General features: G+C 50.3%; 1 protein-coding gene across 2 annotated transcripts in view; it reads right to left on the reverse strand.

Annotated features, from left to right (window-relative positions):
• DOT1L (DOT1 like histone lysine methyltransferase) overlaps positions 1 to 26719 on the reverse strand; it is a 352682-nt gene that overhangs the window by 51499 nt on the left and 274464 nt on the right. For both annotated transcript variants that reach the window (XM_082247290.1, XM_082247289.1), the window contains exon 22: positions 15036 to 15176. In XM_082247290.1, the coding sequence (XP_082103416.1) occupies positions 15036 to 15176 (141 nt within the window). The remainder of the gene's footprint in view (positions 1 to 15035; positions 15177 to 26719) is intronic.

Below are 26719 nucleotides of genomic sequence, written 5' to 3' on the forward strand. Positions count from 1 at the left end.
GCCATTTAAGAAGCTAAAGTCGCAAGTGCAGAAGGAAGGGAGCTTAGCGCAGAAGATTCAGGCGTACCTGAACCCTCCACCAGCGCTGGGGGGAACATGCTGCCCTGGGACTCCAAAAACCTACTTGAAAGCACATGAAAGATTACACTGCCCACATTAAAGATGGCGCCCGAAAGGGCGCTTATACACTATGGAAAATGGCTGCTGAATGCCCACACATGAAGCCAGAAAAGCCTGCCCACACCCAAAATGGTGGCGATTTTTACACCGCAGCGGCCCCCACAACCATGCCTGTACCCCCAAAGTGACACTAAACACTCCCGAGGGACTCGGGGACCCCCGCAAACCCCCCACAGCGCGGCATGACCGCAAATAGCACCCCAGCAGGGACCGTGAGGGGATCACACAGACTCTAAAGAGAGAAGGCCCCACACACACACCCCCGGGCATACAATGTATAGACAGAGAGGGCAGCATGTTACTCACCGATCCAAGCAAATTCGTGGGTGCCACTCTGCGACGGGAAGCCTCCCACCCCGGGTGGAGGGGGTGCAGTCAGCCAAACAGGATTCTAGCAACACGCGGCGTGCCGCAGTTGAGACATCCTTGCGAAGTGGCCACTTTGCGGGCTTTGTCCCTGAGGACAGGTCGTTTGCGAGGCCTGGGCGTACGCATAGCCTGATAAACGCTCAATGGCGGGCTGGGATTCCGTAAGGCTCTAGTACAACCAGTCCGATTCCCAGCTCCGCAAACGCTGTAGTATTCCGAAGTCTGACTAACTAAACGCAGGAACAAATAAAAAGCTATTAGTGCAAAGAAAAACACACTTCGCAGAAAATAAAATGTAATAAAACAGAGAAAAGGCTGAGACTGTAGCCCCAGCACAGGGAAGCTAGGCAAAAGACTGAATTGGGAATGAGGCTAGCCGGGGGTATTGGACCAGAGGGACAGCCCCCTGTAGGTGTGTCTAGGCAAAGTTTTGGGTTTTTAACAAAATCTTCTGCCTAGCTTACTCCTGTGGATAAGAGGTCAATACCCATAAGTGAAGACTGAGTGGGCGGCGACTGTCAGAGGACGTAAGAGAAAAGTAGATTTATGACTTGCCAGCAAAATCTGCAAAATTTCCTTAAAATACTTTGGAGCAGGACATAAAGGACAATATCCTGGTTAAGACAGAAGGCACGGACTACCTTTGGGAGGAATGAGGCTTTTGACTTAAAGACAACTTTGTCCCTTTGCAACAATAAGAAGGGCTCCTTACAGGATGTGGCCGCTAATTCAGACTTTTCTTGCATATATGATAGCAACAAGGAAAGCCATCTCATGTTTAAGGCCAGACAAGTGAATATCCCTAAATAGGTTCAAAGTGCAGCTTCTGTATAGCCAAAAGAACCAGACTATGGTCCCAAAGAGACAAGGGGTGGCCTAGGTGGAGAGCAGTGAGCTGTGCCCTGAACAAAGGTCCTAACTAGAGCATTAGAGGCCAGAGTTCTCTAAAACAGAACAGCCAAGGCTGAGATTTGTCCAATGACGGTGCTCAAAGCCAGATGTCGGTTTAGACCAGACTGGAGGAAAAAACTGAATTTTTGTAAAATCTTACCTGTAAAATTCCTTTCTCTGAGTCCTCCGACAGTCGCCGCCTCTTCATATTCGTCACATATGGGGTATTAGACTTTGCTCCGAAGGAGTAGCTAGGCAACAGAATATGTTAACATTAAAGCTTTTAACATATCCCACCCTCAAGGGGTGGTCCCCTCAGTCAATACCCTCCTACTTCCTGCAACCATATCTCAGTTTCAGTGGAATAGCAGTAGAGTATACAACCAAACCCCAAAAGAGGGGCGGGGGCGGCGACTGTCGGAGGACTCAGAGAAAGGAATTTTACAGGTAAGATTTTACAAAAATTCCGTTTTCTCTTACGTCCTCCGACAGTCGCCGCCTCTTCATATTCGTCACATATGGGGACGTCCCAAAGCAGTGCAAACATGAGGGGTGGGAAACGCATCCGCGCCGAAAGGCAACGCAGTCTCCGCATCAAAGAAAGGAACCTTACCAAAGGAAGGAAACCAGCTGGGCTACAGGAAAAACAAGTGCTCAACAGGAGCAACAACCCAGGAAAAGACAAATAACCAGGGGATAAAAAACTTATCCCAACAGCCAGAGGTCCCCAACAAGGGACCCTAGGGAATTGCCGCACTAAGAACCTTGCGGCCAAAGGAAGCATCCGCCGATGCCTGAACATCTACTTTGTAGAATTTTGTGAAAGTATGCACGGTCGACCAGGTCGCCGCCTTACACACCTGGGCTACAGAAGCCCCATGACGACAGGCCCAAGACCTACTCAAAGATCTAGTAGAGTGCGCCTTCACAGGCACAGGGGGAACCTTCCCCTGCAAAGCATAGGCCTGTTCAATGGTCTGCCTGATCCATTTGGCGATGGTAGAGGCCGACGCCGCCATGCCCTTCCGAGGACCCTCTGGAAGAACAAACAAGGAGTCCGTCTTTCGAAAAGACTCAGTCGATTTAAGGTAAACCCTTATTGCCCGAACAACATCCAAAGAATGTAATCTCACCTCCTTTGGATGTTTAGGCTTCGCGCACAGCGAAGGCAAGACAATATCCTCATTAAGATGGAATTCCGAAACTCGCTTCGGAAGAAAAGGATTAGGTCGCAAGACCACCTTATCCAAATGAACAACCAGATACGGAGACTTGCAGGACAAAGCCGCCAGCTCCGACACTCTGCGAGCGGAAGTGATCGCAACCAAAAAGGCGACCTTTTTGGACAACATAGACAACGAGATCTCCCTGATCTGTTCAAAAGGAGCACGTTGTAACACAGAAAGAAAGAGATTCAAGTCCCAAGGGGGCAGAGGATCCCTCCTAGGAGGAACCAGATGCCGCACTCCCTGAACAAAAGTACCAACCAAGGAGTTGGAAGCCACGGGACGTTGAAACAGAACGGCCAGCGCAGACACCTGACCCTTTATCGTAGCCAGCGCCAAACGCTGATCGACACCCGTTTGAAGGAAGGACAGCACTCGGGAAACAGAGTACGTGCGGGGTGAAAACCCCCTGGACTCACACCAGGCAAAATAGGCCTTCCAAGTACGGTAATAAACCTTCCCCGAGGAAGACTTCCTCGCGTTGATCAAGGTATGAACGACCTCTGGGGAGAGACCCTTCTCCTTCAGGACCTCGGTCTCAACAGCCAGGCCGTCAAAGCCAGCGACTGTAAAGCAGGATGGTATATTGGTCCTTGAGACAGGAGATCGTCTTGAAGAGGCAGACGCCACGGGGCGTCGAACGCCAGATTCACGAGGTCTGCGTACCAGGACCGGCGAGGCCAGTCCGGTGCCACAAGAATCACCGTGCTGCGTTCCGAGTGTAACCTGCGAAGGAACCTGGACAGCAACTGAATCGGTGGAAACGCGTACATCAGCCTGTACTGATGCCACGGGGCCACTAACGCGTCCGACGCGTCTGCCCGAGGTCCTTGCCACGAACCTTCTCACCTTGTTGTTGAGACGAGATGCGAACAGGTCCACATCTGGAAGACCCCACTTCGCGCACAACATCTGGAAGACAGCCGGGTGGAGAGACCATTCCCCCTGATCCAGGGTCTGGCGACTCAGATAGTCCGCCTGCCAGTTCTCCACCCCCGGGATGTGCACCGCCGTTATCGCCGGGACATGAGTCTCGGCCCAAGACAGAATGTCGGCCACTTCTCGAGCCGCTCGGGCACTCCTGGTGCCCCCTTGGTGGTTGATGTAGGCCACCGCCGTGGCATTGTCCGTCTGCACCCGAACCGGGCAGCCCTGCAGCCGGTCCGTCCAGCGATGAAGACAGAGATTTATCGCACGCAATTCCAGAATGTTGATCGGAAGGGAGGACTCCCCCTCCGCCCAAGTCCCCTGGGCTGACAGAACGCCCAGAACACCACCCCAGCCCGACAGGCTGGCATCCGTGGTGATTACCGTCCACGAGATAGGACGAAACGACTTGCCCCCGGACACCATCGGGGACTGGAGCCACCACAGAAGGTCTCTTCTGGTGCGATGACTCAACGAGATTTGAAGATCCAGAGATTGAGGTCGCCCGTCCCACATGGACAGGATCTCCGCTTGGAGACCCCGCGTGTGAAACTGGGCGAAGGGAATCGCCTCGAAGGCAGAGACCATCAATCCCAGACATCTCATGCACGTCCGCAGAGACGAGTGCGGAACGTCCCTGAGGGACCTGACTTCCTCCTGAAGAGTTCTGAGTTTGTCTTCCGGCAGGAAGACCTTCGCCTGCACCGAGTCCAGAATCATTCCCAGGTAGGGAAGACGAACCGACGGACTCAGTGTCGACTTTGGAAAATTTATCGTCCAACCAAACTCCTGCAGAGTTTGCATCGTGACAGACAGGTCCTTCTCCAGACCCTGGCTGGTCGCAGACCGAACCAGAATGTCGTCCAGATACCCCAGGACAGAAATGCCCTGGGCCCTCAATAATGCCAGAACCGGTGCAAGCACCTTGGTGAAGACCCGCGGAGCCGAGGCGAGACCAAAAGGCAACGCCACGAACTGGTAGTGATCCTCCGCAATGGCAAATCGAAGGTACCTCTGGTGACCCTCGAAAATGGGGATGTGAAGATACGCATCCTTCAAATCGATGGAGGCCATGAATTCCCCCGGAACCAGGGCAGCCACCACCGACCGCAGGGATTCCATGCGGAACTTGCGAACCCGCACAGAGCGGTTCAGAGCCTTCAAGTCCAGAATTGGACGAACCTTGCCCTCCTTTCTGGGCACGGTGAACAGATTGGAATAAAACCCCCGAACTCTGTCCCGATGAGGCACCGGAACTACCACTCCCTGAGCCCTCAGGTCCCGCACCGCCAGGTGCAGGTCCCGTAAACGCTCTGGAGACAGTTGAAGATTTGAGGGAAAAAATCTGCTCTCCGGCCGAGAGAGAAACTCGATCTTGTAACCAGATCGAACGATCTCCTGAACCCATCTGTCCCGCACGCGGGCCAACCAGGCCTGAAGAAAACCGAGCAAGCGTCCCCCCACCCCAAAACTGGGTGAGGGCGCCCCTTCAGGCCGCACTGTTATGGGCTGCGGATCCGGATTGACCGGACTTCTGTTTTCCAGACCAGGGCTTCTTCTGAGAGCCTTGACCTTTGAACGGTTTGCCCTTGTAGTGCGACCGAAAGGCACGAAAGGACCCCTGAGGGGGCCGAAAATTAGCATGCTTCTTCCCAGAAGCCCCCTTAGCCTTGGGGAAATGGGGCAAGATAGTGCTCTTACCTCCGGTGATCCCCTTAATCAACACATCCAAGGACTCCCCAAAAAGGCGAGACCCATCATAAGGCAGATTGGCTAAGGTCTTACGTGAAGACTGGTCCACCGACCAACATTTCAACCAAACCAGGCGGCGAGACAACACCGCCACGCTGTGCGCACACGTGCAGCCAACGGGACTAGGTCCAAGTCCGCATCACACAGATACATGACACCCTGGTGGATTTGATCCACCATATCCAGGGTCGCCGGCGAGGCCGAATCGGCCACTAGGACGCGCCTAAGCATCTGCGTCCAACTTGCGACCGCCTGGGCCGCCATGAGAGAGGCAAACAGAGCCTTAAGCATAGAACCCGTAACAGAATAAGTATGACGGGCAAGAGACTCCAATCTCCTATCCGTGGCATCACGGAACACAGGGGAATCCTCTGCAGGAATCGCAGTGGATTTGTTTAAAACCGCAATTGCGTGATCCACTGGGGGTGGCACACACCACCTTTCATCAGTGGAAGGTGAGAAAGGATAACGCAGCTTGAACCTACTTGGTACAGCAAAAGGTTTGCGCAGAATGCGCCATTGTTCCTTAACAGCGCGCTGAAAATCATCATTGCAGGGAAAAACCTGTGGCGTCCTGCGTTTTCTCTGCGTCCCATAAGCCGCCAAGGCAGCGGGGGGACACACTTCATCCTGCAAACGCAGCGTTTGTTTTATGGAAGCAATCAATTCATCCATGATTGCAAGCTCTTCAGGCGAGCCAGGGGGAGAATTATCAACCCCTTCAACTTCAGCCTCCACCTCGGACCCCACTAGATCCAGGGAGGAGCGGGACCCCGATAAGGAGGCCCCCGCCATAACAGCCCCATCACCTTCACCCTCAGAATCAGAGGAAAGAGAAACTCTGGGTCTTTTAGTAGATTGAGCAGCCACCAGCATCTGCACCTGAGCAGCAAGGCCAGCCACAATAGTGGCTAAATCCCCCCCTGGGGGGGGAAACAGCGGTCCCCTGGCTTTCCACCAAGGCGGTAGGAAATTTGCCCTCCTGAGAATCCATTGCCCCTATTACAAATGCCGGATAATAAAGGGTTAACTGCCCCTTTAACAAGCGCGGCGAGCGCAGCCCACCGCACCACACACAAGCACAATGAGACCCCCACAGGGACAATAAAACTGACACAGGCAATGGATAAGAAGGATATAACCTGAGGAGACCCTCGCCGCTGCTGCTGCCTCGATCGGTGTTCCTGGAGAAGAGGAAGTGATGCTGCCAGGGCGCTCTATGAAAGGCTATGGGAGGCTACAAGAAAATGGCCGCCATGCATGTAGAACATGCGGCCGGAGCGAGTGTAGGCAAAATGGCGCCGTTTGGCGCCGAAACCGCCGCTCCACAGTACAGTAATGCACACATGTCATCCATGTATAAAAAAACATGTCAGATCGCCGCAGCGATCGCTGTATAGTGCCCAAACATGCTCAAAACATGCCCCACAGCTTCTCACACTGACAAGGCTGACACACACAGTGTCACACAGCTCCCCCCCCCCCCTTGCAGCCCACAGCATGCAGCCGAGTGATAGGGAGACAAACAGTGTGAACAGAGGCAGGTTACACAGTCCCAGACTGACACCCCCCCAGACAGACAGGTCCCCACATAGATACACTTACCTCACAATGGCGTGGGGGACCCGCACAGGCGAACAAGCCGCTGCACATGAGGCAGGGAGAGTCGCATACAAGACGCACAGAATGAGGGTTAAGAAACCGCACAGCGTCCAGTGAGGTAGCCACCTCACCAATCATCCCTGCACCGAACAGGGATGGGTCGTTCACTGTGCCAGGAGCGTTACCTGGCTGAACGCTCGATGGCAGGCTGGGAAGCCACTGACCCACGACCTGCGACCAGGGGGATCAGCCCGAGACCCAGCCCGCATGATCCTCTTCATCCGAAGAACTAACTAACGCTGACAAAAAGAACAGCTAAGTAAAGGTAGAGAGAAAACTCAAACAAAAGATCAAAAAAGAAGAAAGTCTGGGGCACAAAGCCCCAGCACAGAGAGAGCCAGCCACTCCTGACAAGCTAGACATTGAAACTGAGATATGGTTGCAGGAAGTAGGAGGGTATTGACTGAGGGGACCACCCCTTGAGGGTGGGATATGTTAAAAGCTTTAATGTTAACATATTCTGTTGCCTAGCTACTCCTTCGGAGCAAAGTCTAATACCCCATATGTGACGAATATGAAGAGGCGGCGACTGTCGGAGGAAACTGGATTTTTGACTTACAGTAAAATCCTTTTCTCTTAAGTTCATTAACGGACGCAGTTCTCTCTGATTCATATCAGTAGAGGCACTGGCTGTGACCTGCGATCTGTACTCCCTGGTGTAGTCTGCACTGGGAACAGTGTTTATGTTTTCCCTTGCCACGCAGACTCTGCCTGATGGGCGGAGTTCCACCGCCGTGACTTGGTGTGGGGCATGTGCCTTTTGCACTGGGGGGAGCTGTTGGACCAGCTGGCGCAGGGGCTGCAATTTTTTTGCGATGCCACACTGGTCGAGGCTCCCTTGTATGGGTCACCTTGTCGTTTTCGGCAGTGGGTGTCCAGCGTCTACTTGACTGTAGTGTTGGTCTGCGGATCAAACTTCTATGACGGTCTTAATGGATCTCCCTGTTCAGGGGGAATCGCCTGTTTGGCGCTGCCCTGGATGACATTATATAAGGGTCTCACGGGGGGGGGGGGAGAGAGTGTTTTCTTCCACAGGCTAACAAGGGTAAGGGCCTTCGTCGCAGTTCTTCAATTTCGGCTCGCAAACAGTTTCTTCGTCCCTCAGGGGCGGTCGTTGTGGCAAAGACCTTCCAGACTTCCGCGTGTGGTTCCAAACGACCATGGTCTGAAGAACATGAGATCGTTTTTTTCCAGACCTGCGGGCTAGGCCTACTCTGCCTGAAGGTGCTTTCTCACTCATCTAGGGGATGGGTGGAGGTCCTTGCCAGTTGAGGACCTGCGGCTGGCCCGGATCCCAGGCTGCTGGGTTCAGGAGGGCATGCGGTCCAGTTACAAGATTGAGTCCTTATCCATTTATTTCCGGTAAGGTTTTTTCCTTTCCAATGTACGGCTGTCCCCAGATAGCTTATTGGCGCTCTGTGGGGCAGTTCAGGCTCTGGTTCAACAAGCTGGACCAACTGGTCCTTTGATGGTTCTGTGCAAATCAAAAATTCAAGTTGGTATCGGTTTGCACGTCGGTGGCTTCCCTGCATCAGGGGGATTCCTGGCCTCCATAGACATCAAGCTGCCTACCTTCCCATCTTGTTATGTTCGGGACACCCAAAAGGAAGGATCTCTATCGGTTTGTGGTGTTGCCCTTGGGTCTCGCTTATGCTACTAGGGTCTTCACAAAAGGTGTGGCTTCGGTCCTGGCGCTCTTGCGGCAACAGGGCGTATCGGTCTGGGGTTCCTGGCCGATCTGCTTCTCCTTGTGGAGTCTCCTACGGTGCTGACAAACTAATTTGGAAGTCACCACAAGAACTCTGGAGGAGTTCAGGTGGGTTCTGAACCTTCAGAGGTCATCCATGGTCCCTTCCATGAGACTGGACTATCTGGGCCTGACTTTGGACTCGCCCTCAGTCAGGGTGGTTCCTCCCTCTGGGGAAAAAACTCTTGGACCTTCAGACTGCGGTACATGTCCCGCAAACGGTCGTCCCTTCGGACCTGTATGCGAGTTCTGGGACTGATGGTGCCATCTTTCGGCACGGCCCCTTAAATACCTCTCGGGGATCCCCCAGAAGGCGATCCTTCTCGAATGGGAATATAATCCAAACTCTCTGGACTTTTGGATCCGGCTGACTAGGGAGTCTTGAGCTGGAATCCTTCCTCCCCTTTTTCCTGAACACTTATCACCGCGGATGCAAGCCTGTCTGGGTGGGAAGGTGTCCTCGGCAGGTTCTCTGCTTCAGGAGTATGGTTCCTGGAGGATCCAGGTTACCGATAAATGTCCTGGGGCTGAGAACGATCCGGCTTACCTGGTTCACTGGATCGGGCACCTGCAGCTTCCCGGTGCAGGGCAGTGCACCTTGTTCAAGCTCTTCCACTGTTCCCTTTTCAGGCGTGGAAACCTTGGCGGGCGGATTGCCTCAGTCGACAAGCCATGGATGCAGGGGAATGGTCCCTTCATCAGGAGGTGTTTCTGCAGTTGTGCCTTCATTGGGGGCACTCCAGAAGTGGATCTGTTGGTGTCGCATCTACAGGACAGTGCTGGGGTTGGTGGCCCGCTCCTGGGACCCTCTGGTGGGTGCAATGGTGGCACCATGGGTTCAGTCATGGGCAAGAACATTCGCTAGGTTCAACTTGTACGATGCCGTGGAGTTTAACATGGTCACCTGCGCACGGCTGCCGCCGACATGGTCGTGTGTGCGTGCTCACGGATGGGCCAAGGTCAGTCTCAGCTGCGGTATGCCTTTCCTCCTCCTAAGTTGCTGCCAAGAATTTTTTGCAGGATTGAGGCGGGAGGGATTCCGGTCTGTCTCGTGGCTCCGGACGTGCCTTGCTGAGCTTGGTACGCTGGCCTGGTCAGGCTGGCCGCAGACGCTCCTTGGAGACTTCCTCTCAGGGAGCAGTTATTGTCTCCAGGGCCCATCTACTGTCCGACTTTGTGGTCGCTGACTTTACAGACTTGGCGGTTGAATGCCAGGTGCTGAAGGGTGAGAGTTTGGCTGCTTCAGTGATTCCCACCCTGCTTGAAGCGTGGGAAGCGACTTCTAGGGTGATTTTTGTTCATCATACGAGAGTCGTATATTGCGTGGGCTCCCCCTCGCTCTTACTCATTTTATGGCACTGCTTTGGGACGTCCCTACTGATATGAATCAGAGAGAACTGCGTCTGTCAATGAACGAGAGAGAAAACAGAATATTTCCCAAACTAATACTTAATGCTCACAAACCCCAGCTGCTCGTGTTGAAGTGGGTTTTGGATTGCCGGAGGGGACCAAGTAACTGTAGGTGGGCAGTTGACAAAGACCAGAGATCCACATGGTGCTTTTGTAGTAGCACTGAATGACTTATCTAGCTTGAATGGCAGGAAAGAGCACAAAGCACATGCAGTAGTTGACCCGCTAATATCAGCGCTCCCAACTCCCTGCCTCAACCCCCACCTTAGAAAAATGGTTATTCGAAATTGTAAAGGCAGCAGAATCATAAAATTAGAGCGGTAGCTCTTCCAGTGTCTTAGCCATACAAAAGGAGTCTTCAGAGGTTAGGTCAAACCTGGGGCTGTGCCATGGCTCTGGACAGCAATCTCTTTCAAACACAAACAGTGCACTAAGGTCTGGAAAACAACACAATGGAGAGCCCAGTGCTCAAAGGACACATTCCAAGGTATTCCAGGGTTCAGGTACAGCGAGGGGAAAAAATTATTTGATCCCCTGCTGATTTTGTACATTTGCCCACTGACAAAGAAATGTTCAGTCTATAATTTTAATGGTAGGTTTGTTTTAAAAGTGAAAGACAGAACAAATCCAGAAAAACGCATTTCAAAAAAAAGTTATAAATTGATTTGCATTTTAATGAGTGAAATAAGTATTTGACCCCTTCGCAAAACATGACTTAGTGCTTGGTGCCAAAACTCTCGTTGGCAATCACAGAGGTCAGACATTTCTTGAAACTGCGCTCAAACGATATGTAGCTGCTGGCACTTCACTAGACATAGTGCAAAAACCATAAACAAACAATAGTGCAGCGCTCAAAGTGATCTAATAGACATAAAACAATATAAAATGTTAATATAAAGAATGTGTTCACAACACAAATTATAAAGTGAATTAAACTGTACTTGTTGAGTCCACTGGATATTATACCAGTAATATGATAAAGAAGGAAATAATGAGTAAAAAACCAAATTGTATAAAAACGATCCTAAAGAGATCTAGAGTGTGGTGTACTCCAAAGAAATTTCAAACCAAAATTAATAAAAAATTCAGAAAAATCTTAAAGTGAGATAGTCCATCATAGGAGATAAATCCCATGTCCCATAAGTCAGGGTTTGACAATTTTTCTTTGAATCTAGGAGCAAGGTAAAAAAGTTAGGCGATAGTTTTTTTTTTTTTTTTAAAACAGTTATTTTCAATGACAAAACCCCTATTTTTGTGTAGCCAGAAGCAGGCTGAACGGCAGGCTTCTGTCAAAGGGGCGTGACCGAAAAAGGTATACCGATTGCCATCCGATCATTGCTCTCAATCAATGGCGGAGAGCGCTGACTGGTGTGTTATGGATTGGGGGGGTCAGAACACAATAGCTTAGTGGGGACTAACATCGAATCGTTAGTACAGGGAGCTCTTCCGTTTTTGTTTTCGTTCAGTTCACTGGACTGAACAAATTAAAAAACCAACTGCTAGCGTGTAATGGGCCTAAGCCGCTGATTGGCTGCCCACAGCCTTATATTATTGGTTACACACTGTGTATATAACTGGTGCCCCCAGTTCCATGTGCTCTCTTGGATCCTGTGGTGTTTGGCACCCCCTGCGGTGGGCAGCAGGCTGGGCTCTCCCCCCAAGTAACACTCATCAGTCATCTTACAGTCATATTAGCTCCTCTGCGTCGGTGTCATCCAATACAATCCCACCGTAAAGGTTAATGGTGAACCACAGATGTAGCTATGATGGCTTTAAGGCTGGGTTCACACTGATGTGAATTGGATGTAGGTTTCCCCGCATCCAATTCGCATGACAGGAGACTTATCGGCTCTCAATGGAGCCGGTTCACACACCTCCGGGGCAGACACGGTCGGAACTGGAAAAGGGTCCTGTGTGTCTTCTGGTCCATTTCAGGTGCGAGTTCAGCCAAAAATTCTGACTGGATTCACACCTGCAACTAAAAATGGGGACGCACCAGACCCCCTGCTGTGAGCTGTGTCCACAGCTAGTGTGAATCCAGCCTAATGCTTCCGAGTCTTTTTTTGGCCCCGGATCGGACATGCATCTAGTCAAGGACAAGGTGATGGCTGCTGTTTATTGGACTGCCCTATAATATCTGATAAGAATATATTGCATCCAATCCGCTCAGCACAGGACCTCTGCAGATCGCAGGCTCTCGGGCCCCTGTCATACTGCAGTCCTGCTCCTCTAACTCCAGTGGGCTGGGTCCAGCCCTGAACCCCCTTAATACGATCCATGCCATGGCAGAGAGAAGGAGCGGAGAGATATCAGGTGTGCAGGCATGGTCAGGGGAAGGTGCAGGTGGAGCTGACCCCCCCTGGCACAGAACATCAGGCAGAAAAGGTTCCAGCACATGCCAATCATCTCCTCACCCCCATAGATGGTATTAATCAGATAGAGGCTCTCGCCCCCAAATTAGATCTCAACTGGCAGATGAGAGCGCCTTCTCTCCCTTCCTTTACAGCAGCAGCATTGACACTGCAGATTGAAGTGCACATTGCATCCCCTAATCATCCCCAGACATTGGCGCTAAGGTGCTTCTCCTCTCCTTTGTGTGGGGAGGGATGACTCCCCTCCCTGGCTCTGAGTATTCAGTGGCATGGTTGGCAGCTCTGCTCCCAGCACCTGCCCTCCTTCCCTTCCCTCCACCTTCTGTGTCCAACCTTGGCCATGCTACGCCAATAGAGTAGGGTGCTCTGGTGCCATGTCCCTGAGCCGGGCCACCACTTCCTTCAGCCGAGCCTGCTCCAGCAATACCTCGGGGGAGGGCGGCAGCAATGGAGATGACAGACTGCCGGGGATGCTCAGCGGGAATGAACTTTGCTGACCGCTAATTCCTTCCGCCATGTCAGTGGCCGCTGCACTGTTCCATTCCCACTGCCAGCCACTAATCGCTTTCCCCCCATAACGATGGCCAAATGTGTCCAGAGGGCCTACGACCAGCGCAATCTCCAACTTCCTGGTCATGACCCGCCCTGCAGCCCAGCAAGTAATGGCAGCTGGGGCACCTGTCATTGACAAAAGCCCAGGCGCCAGCTGGAATTTCTAGTCACCATGGCGACCTGGCGCCTGAGATTTGTCAAGCCCTGCCAAAAGTTCAGTGAAGAGGCAAAATGTGATCAAACTTCACCATCTCTGTGTACTCTTCCACTATATTGTAAATTCAGCACGCTTACCAGACAGTATGGACTCCTATACTATTATGTATTGAGTCAGCCAGGCAGTTATGGGGAACCACCAGCCCAGAACTGGATGAAAGGATCCACTTTCAGACGGCAGGCTCTCAACATATGGCAGGCAGATCTTTATACATATATGGGGGAAACAGCAAGCGACCAAATATAGTGTAAAACTGTATCAAAACCATTTGTTTGTAAAAACAGATGTACACTTGGATGTATACACTTAAAATAGTGCAGTGTAACTATCAGGGAAAGAAATCGCAATGACCTCACGAGCACCACCTGATGCGTTTCGTCCTCATGGACCTCTGGGGTGCGATCCTGTCCCTGACCTCCTTAGACAGATCTTTGGTCTTGGCAATGGTGGAGAGATTAGAATCTGATTGCTTCAGTGGACAGGTGTCTTTTACACAGATAACAAGCAGATTAGGAGCACGAGAGCTCGTTCCCTTTATAGAAGACACCTGGGAGCCAGAAATCTTGCTGATTGATAGGGGTTTAAATACTTATTTCACTCATTAAAATGCAAATCAAGTCATTTTGAAATTAGTTATTCAGGTTTTAAGTAACTGAGGCATGCTGGGTAGAGGGGGGATTGTACAGTTATTTCTGTTTGCCAGTGACCCAAACCTCTGTAGGCAGAATTAAAGCCCAATTGTTTTAGAATTGAGCGTCACTCAATAAAGAAACCACATTGAGCTTTTAAAAAAGCGTACCCATTTAAAGAGGAAGTAAACCCTCCCGGGAAGTTGTACCTATAGGTAAGCCTATGATAAGGCTTACCTATAGGTACTGTAAATATCTCCTAAACATGTACCGTTTAGGAGATATTTACCTTTGATGCATCCAGTGACGTCACCGGCGCATGCGCTATGAAGGAACGGCCGCTCGTGCCCTTCCTTCAGAGCCCCGTGCCGTGACTGTCGGCTCCCGCACGGGCGTGACGTCACCGCGGCTCCGGCCAATCAGATGGCCAGATGCCGCGATCCCGGAAGACAGACGACTAGACATGTCGCCCGTCATAGAGGTGAGTGAGCGGCACGGCGGGGGCTCGTTCTAAGGTAAGTATTTCATAATGAGCTAGTATGCGATGCATACTAGCTCATTATGTATTTCTCTTTCAGGTTGTAGAAAAAAAATAAATAAATTTTTTTACCGGGTTTACAACCTCTTTAACCAATTGACAGCAAAGCGACCGTTTACTACAGCCCTACAACTGTTTTTCCAGCCTAAAGTAAATATTTACATATTTGAAACTGGGGATTAGCATCACTCTGTATCATTGTTAGTGCCGGTTCACACTAGGGCGACCTGTGAGGCGACCTGTGAGGCGACCTGGTCGCCTCACAGGTCGCCTCCCATAGGGAAGCTGCGGACCCGTTCTAATAGGAGCAACACAAGTCGCTCCGACCTAGAAAAAGGGTCCGGAGCTTCTTTGGGGCGACCCGGAGGCGACCGCCATAGACTTCAATGTTATGAAGTCTGTGGCGGCCGCTCCGAGGTAGCGGCGCGCTGCTCGCCCCGCGACCTCAGAGGTCGCGGTGCGAGGTAGCGTCGCTGCAATGTGAACCGGCGCTAAATTAACTGAAAACTGTAATCAACAGCGTAAAACAGCCAGCAAATCTCATAGCATGATTACCAACATACCTTTTCTACTCGGCTTGGCAGGACAACACTAGCCAGAGGGATACTGACTGGCAATTTGTTGGGTTGGACTGTGCTCAGTGGGATACTTATAGGCAAACTGGTGATCGTTTCAGGATTAGAAGGGCTACGGTCTCTTGAGAGCTGAAAGAAAAGCATCCAGAAGACATAAGTTATGCTATTAAAAAAAAAAAAAAAAAAAAACACATTACTTATTAATATTACTTATTAATATTACTTATTATATTAGATTTCAAATTAAACACAGAGCCCATTTTTATAAAATGATCATCCTAAAGCAAAGTGCTTGCGCATACCATACAGACATTTGACTTAATTTAGGGGCTCCTAAATTCTGGGTTCACAATGAAGATGAATCAACCAACTTTCACGTTAGAATAACCTTTCCCCTATTCATTTCTTCTTGCAACTGACAGACTGATATGATCTATTAATGCTAATCTCTAAGATAAAACAAAACAATGATAACAATTGCTGCTTTTAACATCCACCTTTAACTAAAACAGATTTATTATGGTACGTCTTATAATAATCATTGCTGCTCCTTAACATGTTATACTTGTCCATATTTCTGCTTTTTTTTTCTCTTTTGGTGGTATTTGATCACCTCTGCGGTTTTTTGGTTTTTGCACTTTAAACCAAAAAGAGCTACAATTTTGAAAAAAAAAAAAAAAAAAAGTTTTTATCAGTTTAGGCCAATTTTTTATTGTGCTACATTATTTTGGTAAAAATAAAAAAAGTCCCAAAAAGCATATATTAATTGGTTGGCGATCAGCGATATTTAGCGGGACTGCGACATTGCGGCGGACAAATCTGACACTGACACTTTTTGGGGACCAGTGACATTAACACAGTAATCAGTGCTAAATAATATGCACTGTTACTGTATAAATGACACTGGCAGGGAAGGGGTTAATACTGGGGTGATCAAGGGGTTAAGTGTGAGCCTAATTGTGCTTACTATGGAGGGGGGTGGGCTCTGTGACAGGCACATAGAGATCGGTGTTTCAGCTTAGCTGAGACACACAATCTCACTGTGTCTGTCTGACAGGAGAGCCGCCTGCTTTGTTTACATAGGCAGGCTGCTCTCCTGTAAGTTTCCCCAAATATCGTGGGAGGCAGGCAGTGATCGAGCCTGCTCCTACCGCGGACTGGCTCCCGCTGTGTCTAATAACAGCGGGAGCGCGGTTCCGGCGGCATGAGACCACGTGCACATAATCATGCAGATCTACATGATGTGCAGCCGAGTAAATCTGCGTAGGGCGGTCGGCAAGTGGTTAATCTTTACAAATCAAGTTTCTTTCTGTAGTTTGTCTTTTTACACAGGCATTCAGTCGGGATCAATCTGTCAGTTTTTCAAACGGATCCAGACTGAACCACAATGTAGGTCTATAGATAGGCGCATATAAATGGACATACAGCACTGTGCAAAAGTTTTAGATAGGTAAGAAGAAATGCTGTAAAATAAGAACGCTTTCAAAAACATATTTTAATTTATGACTTTACAAAATGAAAAACTAAATCAAATCAATATTTGGTGTGACTACCCTTTGGCTTCAAACCAGCATCAATTCTTACACTTGCACAAAGTCAGGGATTTTGGAGCATTGAACCTGGTGTAAATGTTTATCAATTTCATATGTAGATTGCAGCAGATAAGGGAGGCGTGGCCTGATGGCGGATCGAGCAACACACTAAGCTCTGAGCTCCTCGCTTCCTCTTTCCATCCTGCATGCCATCCTGCACCGATTGCCCTGGCACATACCTCGATCGACTCCTCGGGACCTCGGGCACACCCTGCCACCCTGCTATGGTGAAGATTGGCCCTCAAAAACCTGCTGCATCGGCCGGAACGATGGACCGCTTCCTCAGCCAAAATGGCGCCGGTGACCTGCACTCCTCCTCAGCCTGCAAGGCCCCTCTGCCTGTCGCAGCTTCACAGGAAGATCTTTTCTCATCCACGCACTGTCTCCCAGATCTTCATCCTTCCTCTCCTGCCAGTGAGGCTGATGCCTTCTCTCCGCTGGACATACAAGGTGAGCCTGTTGCTGAGCCTACCCTGGGTCAAATCATGTCAGCTATTCAAGATTGCAGCGCCTCCCTTACTGCTCGGATTGAAACTATTCATATTGACTTTTCCTTGCTTAAACATGATGTGCAGAAATTGAGGGAGAGAGTGGGGGCTGCTGAGGAGCGCATTAGTACTGTGGAGGACACTGGTCATCCCTTGTCAGTTACGGTGCGGCAAACTTCTGGTGAACTCATGGCGCTGCGCGCCAAAAATAGATTTGGAAAGCAGGTCCCGCCGCAATAACTTGCGTTTTGTGGGGTTTCCTGAGCGCTCTGAAGGATCTGCACCTGAAGATTTCTTATTGTCCTGGTTGCAGTCTGCTCTGGGCCCTAATGTCCTTCCTGCCTCCTTTGCTATTGAGCGGGCTCATCGCATTCCTCCTCGCCCGCCGCCAGTTGGGGCACCCCCACGTTCCATCATCGCCCGCATCCTCAACTTTCAAGACAAGGTGGCTATCTTGAGAGTGGCTCGCCTGAAGGGTGAGCTACAATTCAATGGTCAAACCATCCGGATTTTCCAGATATTTTCGGCGGATGTCCAGAAGCAGAGGGCATCATTTGCATCGGTCAAGGTGCGGTTTCCGCGAGCAAGAGCTTCCTTACTCCATGCTGTTTCCGGCCAAGCTGAAAGTTATCCATGCTCACAAGCCCATATTCTTCAACACTCCTGGTGAAGCATCTACCTGGCTGTTTGACACCTTTGGTGGTTCTCAAAGATCTCGGCACCAATAAATATGCTCCCGTTTACCTGTGTTTCTTGTCTCCTGATGCACTTTATTTCTCAGTTCCTGAAGTGCACTCTCCTCCTGATCCATCCCTGCTGCGGGGCCTGTCAGCCCTATTTGTTCTTCTCCTGCTTTGAACACTTCTCTCCTACTGGATTTTCGATGTCTGCTATCCTGTTTATTGCTGTGGTCCCCTAGCTGGTTCCTGGATCCCGGGGGTGCCTTTGCTTGCCGGCATGACAGTTCATTTTTCTATTGACAGAGGAATGCAGAAGATGTCTCTGTTATTTTTTCCCCTTTCCCCCTTTTTTTTTTTATGGTTTTGTCCTGCTCACCCAGATTATTTTCTTTTGCCCCTATCCTGGGTTGATGTTCGCATCATAAGGGTCTTGACTGTTAACCGTTATTGGGATCCTAGGCTCTCTATGGTTGGGATGGAAGAGCGGGGTGGGGGATTGGGTTTGTTCCTGTTTTTCCATTCAATTTACTTGGGTTTTTCTGCCACTTTCTGCTTGCTATGTGTCGCCCCTGTTGTATGGATGCTTCTACCCCCCCCTCGGTGTTGTCTGTGGCTTAACGGCTGGAGAGCACCTAAACTCATGCGAAAATTTAAGTCAATATGTCTAATTCTTTGAAAATTGTTTCTTGGAATGTCAGGGGTTTAAACTCTCCTCACAAGCGGTCACTAGTCTTCTCCTTCCTCAAACAGTATAAACCACATATTTGTCTCCAGTACTCATCTTACGGCTTCTAAACATTTAGTCCTGAAAAGAGCTTGGATTGCTCGTTCTTACCACGCCTTCCACACTTCTTATTCTAGGGGGTCTCTGTCCTTGTTGCTAGGTCCCTCTCAGCGGAGGTGCTTCGCATGAGGTCAGACCTGGAGGGCAGGTATGTCCTGTTGTCCCTGCAGATTGGCCGTTCTGTTCTTAATTTGATCAATCTATATATTCCCCCCCCCCCCCTATTCTCAGCAGACCTGCTTCACAAAGTTACTTCTTTCATCCTGGATTCCCCCATGGGTCATGTTCTCTATGTGGGGGACTTTAATGCAGTTATTGACCCTGCCATGGACCGCTTGCGGGGGGGAGGGACGTATTTTCCAGTCCCTGCTTGACTGGATTCAGGTATATCGTTTGATAGATGTATGGCGCCGAAAACACCCTGACGCTAGACAATATACGTGTCATTCTGATTCCTTTAAAATTATGTCTCGTATAGAGATCCCTCTCATACCCTTCCGCTCATCACTGGGGCATCCATCCTTCCTCGTGGGATTTCGGATCATGCCCCAGTGCTGGTGGAAATCTCTATTCTGCTGGCCTCCAGTCCTCCGCTGTGGTGTCTCAATGCACACTGGCTATCTGACCCTACGGTTCTGGGAGCTTGCACCAAGGGAGTTTCGGAATATTGGGAAACGAACCTGCTTACTGCAGACTCCTTGACGGTGTGGGAGGCGTTTAAGCCTTCTGCCCGGGATGCCTTTATGTCTATTACGGTTATCCTCCGTAAAAATAATAAAATTTGCACTGAGGAGCTGGAGACTGCTATGGTTGAGGCTGAGGGAGCCTACGCGGACCGGCCCTCTCTGTCCACACATACTCAATGGCTTCAGGCCCGTAGAAATTACGAGCTCCGCCTACTACACCTTACTCAGAAACGTATGCTGTATACTTCTCAAAAACTGTTTGAACATGGTAATAAGGCAGGCCGGCTGTTGGCCTATTTGCTCGACCCGAGTATTCTCCCACTTCGGTTCCGAGGATTCGTGTTTCCCCGACAGAGGTGGTAGATGCTCCATCGGCCATTCTAGAAGCGTTTGTCTCCTTTTTTACTGACCTTTACACCTCCACTGCCTGCTATGATGATGCCTCCCTGTCTCTCTACCTTACTGACATTACCCTCCCCTCTCTGGCGGCTCAGGATGCTGAGGACCTTGAGGCCCCACTCCAGGTAGAGGAAATAGAGGCTGCTGTCGGACAGATGCCCAAACACAACACCCTTGGACCTGACGGATTTCCCCCTGAATGGTATCATTCGTTTAAACACCTCCTTAGCCCTCTGCACCTTTGAAGCCGCCTTGGCGGAGTGGGGTACTCCCCCTGTCAATGCGTGAGGCCTTGATTTTTTTACTTCTTAAACCCTGCAAAGATCCTCTACATTGTGATTCTTATAGACCCATATCGTTGATTAACGTAGATGTGAAAATTCTTGCTAAAGTGCTGGCCAACCGATTGAATAGAATTGTTCCTTCATTAGTGCAGGATGACCAGGGAGGGTTTATCCCGGGTCGCTCTAACCGCATGAATATCCGCAGATTGTTCCATAACCTACAGTACTCACATCCCAATTCCTCGACTCGTGTCATTGTGTCCTTGGATACCTGCAAGGCCTTTGACAGTGTAGAATGGCCGTATTTATTTAAGGTTTTACAGAAATATGGGTTTGGTCCTCTTATGATTGCCTAGATTAAACTTCTCTACACTGATCCTGTTGCTCGAGTTAGGGTGACTGCTGCGATCTCCCCGGAATTCTCCATCTCCAGGGGTACGAGATGAGGATGCCCGTTATCCCCACTTTTGTTTGCCTTAGCTATTGAACCTCTGGCTGTCCGAATCCGATCTGCGTCGGACATCCGGGGCCTGGCTATCGGCTCTATTGAGGAGAGAATATCCCTTTATGCTGACGATACACTTGTCTACCTGTCGGATCCTTCCGACTCCTTACGGGCCCTTCTCAGGGAGATGGAGTTTCGGGGACTTTTCGGGCTTTCACATAAATTGGTCCAAATCCACTATCTTCCCTTTGGACCCAGCAGCAGAGTCGGTGATCTACCCGGGTTCCAGGCTCCAGGTGTCACACTCCTTTCGCTACCTTGGGGTTATTGTCCAATTGCCGCTACACTCCTATGTGTCCAACAATTTATGCCCTCTCATTGATCTCCTACAACAACGAATCTCTCAGTGGATGGATCTTCCCTTGAATCTAATTTAGCGAGTTAATATGATCATAATAATTTTTCGCCCGAAAATTCTGTATGTTTTGGCCAACGCTCCCTGTAAGGTCCCCAAATCCCTTTTCAGGCGCATAGACTCACTTCTGCTAACATTTTTTTGGCAAAAACAATCCCCTAGGATAGCCTTGGATACTCTAAAACTACCTACGCACATGGCTGGCTTGGCCTTCCCCAATTTTTTTTATTACTACCTTGCATCTCAGTTGGTGGCGATTCATGATTGGCTACATCCCTCCTCGCATAACGCCTGCTCTATTACTGAGGCTGCCATAGTGGACTCACTTGAATCACTCCCCAATATAGTGTATCGGAGGCAGGTCCCCCAGGTTCCTGGTGCTTCTATGCTACGGACCACTTGGTCCCTTTTTAAAAACCTGATACAGCGGCTTCCGATGCACGCCTGGACCTCGTCCCCTAATAATCCGCTCTGGTGTAACCCTGAACTCCGTGAACTGATGTCTCATCCCAGCTTTCGGTTTTGGATAGCGAAGGGTGTTAAATATCTCAACCACTTGTACACTGCTCAGGGGTTCAAGTCTTTCCGACAACTTTGGGGAGAGTTTGGACTGCCTGCTTCAGCCTGTTTTTTTTTTACGTCAAACTCAGGCATGCTTTGAAGGCTCAGTTTACTTCACTATCGGCTCCTTTGAGCATGTCTGCCTTGGAGAGACTGTTGAGGGACCCTGGTACTACAAAGCTCATTTCTCATTGATAGATGATCTGAGGGAGCAGTGATTTTTTGCAAAAAAATACCCAAAAGGCATTAAAAACCCCCAAATGACAGACATACGAAAGTGAAACCGATCACCCCTGCAGGAACTGAAGATTGATGAAGGAAGTGACATCATCCACTGGAGGCAGAAAGTGCCCTGAGCCACACAAAAATGGATGCCAATATAAGTCAATGGCGGAAAAAGCACAGGGAAAATGGCCGACGCCCTCACTGAGTGGCTGCCCACATCCAAGATGGAGCCGGAACCAGCGCCAAATACTGCAAAAAATGGCTGCTGCCCTCACAGGGAGTTAGCCCTCACCCAAATTGGCGGCCGAAAAAAATGGCGCCGATTTGTCAGGACCATGGCCCACGCAGGAATCCACCAGGAAGCCACCCCAGGACAATCTAGATTGTCCAGTGCGAGGCCCAGCCCGGCTGTCGCTTGTAGTTCTCCAGAAAGATCCCCCTGAATAACTAGCGATAGTGAGTGAAGAAAATAAAAACATTTTTCAAAGAAAATTAAAAAACTGAGACAGGAGTCCCAGCAGGGAGCCTAGACCTACTCCTAAGCTCGGCAACAAGAAACTGAAGAGCAGCCAGCACTGAATGGCTGAGGGTAATGTCGAGAGGGATAGCCCCCTAAAAGGTGTGTCTTTGTTTAACTCTTTTTTAATCAAGTTTTCACTACCTAGCCTGGTTCTGCAGAGGCCGCCATTACCCAATAGTAAAGAACATATGGAAGGGCTGCGACAGTCAGACGTAAGAGAAATGGGATTTTTGTCTTGCCGTAATATCTTTTTCTCTGAGGTTCACTGACAGACACAGCTTCAAGTCTTCAGACCATTGGGCTTATGCTCTTGCTCTCTAGGAGTAGGAGGAAACCTTTTTGGTTACGCCCCTGGGGCAGTCCCAGAGGGTATGCCATCACTTCCTGCTGTAGGACCTTCCAGTTTGTAACCAGCAGTGTCAGAAGAACAAATAACGCAACCCCAAAAGAGGGGCTGTACTGTTGTCAGTGAACCTCAGAGAAAAGGATTTCACGGTAAGACAAAAATCCAGTTCTCTTTCGTTCACTAACAGACACAGCATCAAGTCTTCAAATCATTGGGATGTCCCCAAAGCAGTGAAAAATGAGGGGTGGGGAAAAAACTGAATTTTTCTAAAATCTTACCGTAAAAATCCTCTGACAGTCGCCGCCCACTCATACAGTCCTGCCGCCCACTCATACAGTCTTCACCAATGGGATGTCCCAAAGCAGTGTAGACATGAGGGGTGGGAAACGCAACCGTCAGAAAGGCAACGCAGCACCCACCGCAGAGAAAGGAACCTTACGTGAGCAGAAAGGTATCCTCTGGGCAACAGAAAAGCTCAACTGGAGCAACAACCCAGGAAAGCAAATAAACAAGGGGGAAAACAATCCCAACAGCCAGGGCCCTGCAAAACTAGGGTCCCCTTAAGGCACTGTCGCACACAGAACTTTGCGGCCCAAGGAGGCATCTGCCGATGCCAGAACATCAAGTTTGTAGAATTTTGAAAAGGTGTGCACAGACGACCAAGTCGCAGCCTTGCACACCTGGACCACCGAAGCCTGATGCCGGAAGGCCCAGGATGCACTCACCGCTCTGGTAGAGTGCGCCTTGACAGTGAAGGGCGGTACCTGTTCCTTAATCAAATAGGCCTGCACAATCGTCTGTCTGATCCATTTTGAAATGGTCGCAGCAGACGCAGCCATACCCTTCCGAGGTCCCTCAGGAAGGACAAAAAGAGAATCCGACTTCCGAAAGGATTCAGTGGACGACAGGTAAACCCTGATCGCCCGGACAACATCCAAGGAATGTAAGACAAACTCCTTAGGATGTTTAGGATTCGCACAAAGCGAAGACAAAACAATGCCCTCATTAAGGTGAAAATCAGAAACCACCTTTGGAAGGAAGGACTGGTTGGGTCGCAAGACCACCTTATCCCTATGAACCACCAGGTAAGGGGACCGGCAAGACAAGGCCGCCAACTCCGACACTCTGCGTGCAGAAATGATCGCTACCAGAAAAGCAACCTTTTTCGACAGGAGGGGCAAAGAAATCTCCCGGATGTTTTCAAAGGGAGAACGTTGCAAAACGGACAGAACCAAGTTCAAGTCCCAAGGAGGTAGGGGAACCCTCCGGAGGAGGGGCCAAGTGACGCACACCTTGAATAAAGGTGCGAATCAAAGAGTTAGACACCAATGGGCGCTGGAAAAGGACGGCCAGTGCAGACAACTGGCCGTTAATCGTGGACAACGCCAGGCGCTGGTCCACACCAGTTTGTAAGAAGGCCAACACCTTGCCACCGAGTAGGAACGAGGAGGGAAGCCTCTGGACTCACACCAGGCAAAATAAGCCTTCCAGGTACAGTAATAGATCTTACCGGACGAGGCTTTCCTAGCCTTGAGCAAGATAGGAATGACCTCAGAAGAGAGACTCCTGTCTCTCAGGACCTGGCTTTCCACAGCCATGCCGTTAAAGCCAGCGACTGTAAAGCAGGATGGAAGATCGGTCCTTAAGACAGTAGATCGTCTCGCAACAGTAGCCGCCACGGAGGCTCGACAGCCAGTTGAATGACGTCCGCATACCAGGCCAGGCGTGGCCAGTCCGGGCCACCAGAATCACCAACTTCGGTTCCGAGACCAACCTGCGCAGGAACCTGGACAACAACTGAATCGGGGGAAAGGCATACATCAGACGATACCGGTGCCAAGGCACCACCAGCGCATCCGAGGCGTCTGCCAGAGGATCGAGCGTTCTTGCCACGAACCTTCCCACCTTGTTGTTTAGCCGGGACGCGAACAGATCCACATCCGGGGATCCCCATTTCGCACACAGCATTTGAAAAACCTCCGGGTGCAGGGACCATTCCCTCTGGTCCAGGGTCTGGCGGCTCAGATAATCGGCCTGCCAGCTCTCCACACCCGGAATGTGAACTGCCGAAATTGCCAGGATGTGAGTCTCAGCCCAAGACCGAATGCTGGTCACTTCCCGAGCCGCTCCGGACACTTCTGGTGCCCCCTTGGTGATTAATGTAAGCCACCGCAGTGGCATTGTCCGTCTGCACTCGTACAGGGCGGCCCTGAAGACAATCTACCAATGGAGCAGGCACAGCCTGATCGCTCTCAATTCCAAGATGTTTATCGGTAGGGATGATTGCTCCACCGACCAAGTGCCCTGGGCAGACAGGTTGCCCAGGACGCCACCCCAGCCCGACAGGCTGGCATCCGTGGTAATCACCATCCACAGCAACGGCTGGAAGGATTTCCCCTCCGCTACAGCCGGGGACCGAAGCCACCACAGAAGATCCACTCTGGTTTGGTGACTCAGAGACACCATCAGGTCCAAAGACTGAGGGAGCCTGTCCCACCTGGCCAGTATCTCCGCTTGGAGAGACCGCGTGTGAAACTGTGCAAACGGTATCGCCTCGAAGGCTGACACCATCAATCCCAGGGACCGCATACAGGTCCTGAGCGATGAGGACTCGTTGTCCCTGAGGGACCTGACCTCACTCTGCAGGGTCCGGAGCTTTTCCTCTGGCAGAAACACCTTCGTTTGGGCGGAGTCCAAGACCATTCCCAAATATGGGAGACGCACCCAAGGAGACAAAGTCGACTTTTGAACGTTGATGGTCCATCCGAACTCCTGAGCGTCTGAACGTAGTGGACAGATCGCGCAGCAGGCTCTGACTGGCACTCGCTCAACAGGAGATCGCCCAGATAACCCAAGACCGCAATGCCCTGTGCCCGTAACAGGCCCAGAACAGGAGCCAGCACTTTGGTAAACACCATTGGAGCCGAAGCGAGACTGAAAGGTAACGCCACAAACTGATAGTGGTCCTCCACGATAGCGAATCGGAGGTACCTCTGATGACCCTCGAATATGGATGTGTAAATAGGCATCCTTTAGGTCGATAGAAGCCAGGAAATCTTCCGGACTCAGGGAGGCCACCACCGAGCGGAGCGATTCCATGCGGAATTTTTGAACGCGCACGAAGCGGTTCAAAGCTTTTAAGTCCAGAATCGGATGCACCTTGCCCTCCTTTCTGGGTACAGTGAACAGATTCGAGTAAAACCCCCGAAATCTGTCCCGATGAGGCACCGGGACGAGTAGATCCTGAACCGCCCGATAAAGATCTTGCAGCCGATCTGGGGTCAAATGAAGATTTAAGGGAAAGAATCTATCCCCTGGTCGCGAAAGGAATTCGATCTTGTAACCTGATCGAATGATTTCCTGAACCCACTTTGGTACCTTGAAAACGTCACATTTGACGAAACGTGCGTCGGTCGCGGCGTGCTGACGTCACCTGCTTGTGCGGACGCTATTGGATAGGACGGGCGGAGGAGCCAACCGGCCGGCGGCTTGCCTTATCCTCGCTGTATTATATCTACTAACTGATTGACTGATGTGAGGCGAACCTGAGCACATTCATCTGAGGATGGTCGACTCTATTCCATCTGTGTTTGTGGGTGAACCCTATCCTGTTTTGGAGTGATCCTTTTAGAGTTATTGGCTCCGAGGTTTGCATGACGGATTGTTTGGCCTGAACCTACTGTAATCCGGTAAGAGGCAGTGGTGTCAGGAGAGGTCTTTGTGTGACACTTCTATTCCCTATATATCACTTACAATTTGCCATCTGGTAAGCATTTGGGACCTAAGGGTGCTGGTGCTTTCAACTATCTGCCTTCTGGTGACGGTGTGCACTTCTTAGGGTGATCCATGAATATATAACAGTATTACGCTATGGCATTTCAACTTTTCTCCCATATATGATTACCATCTGTTGATGTGATGATTATCCAAGCATATCGATTGGAGGCTGGTTGAACCTACTTCATTTGAGTTTTTGGGCGAACTCTATTCCGCTTTCTGGTAAGGAGATATGAACATTGGTTTATTCATCTGACACTGGAATTTTGGAATTTGTACTGTGTCTACCATTTGGATACAGATTTGTTATCATTGTGGACTATTTATCAATTATTGTGCTTTATCTGATGATCATTTGTCGATTCAGTACATATTAGCACAACTTAGCCCTTTACACCTGAACCCACTTGTCCGGAACCTGGAGCAGCCAAGGTTGGAGGAAACCGCGCAGACGTCCCCCCCAACCCTGA

This window comes from Pelophylax lessonae (assembly GCF_965119305.1).
Source record: "Pelophylax lessonae genome assembly, chromosome: 1".
In the NCBI taxonomy this organism is placed as follows: Eukaryota; Metazoa; Chordata; class Amphibia; order Anura; family Ranidae; genus Pelophylax; species Pelophylax lessonae.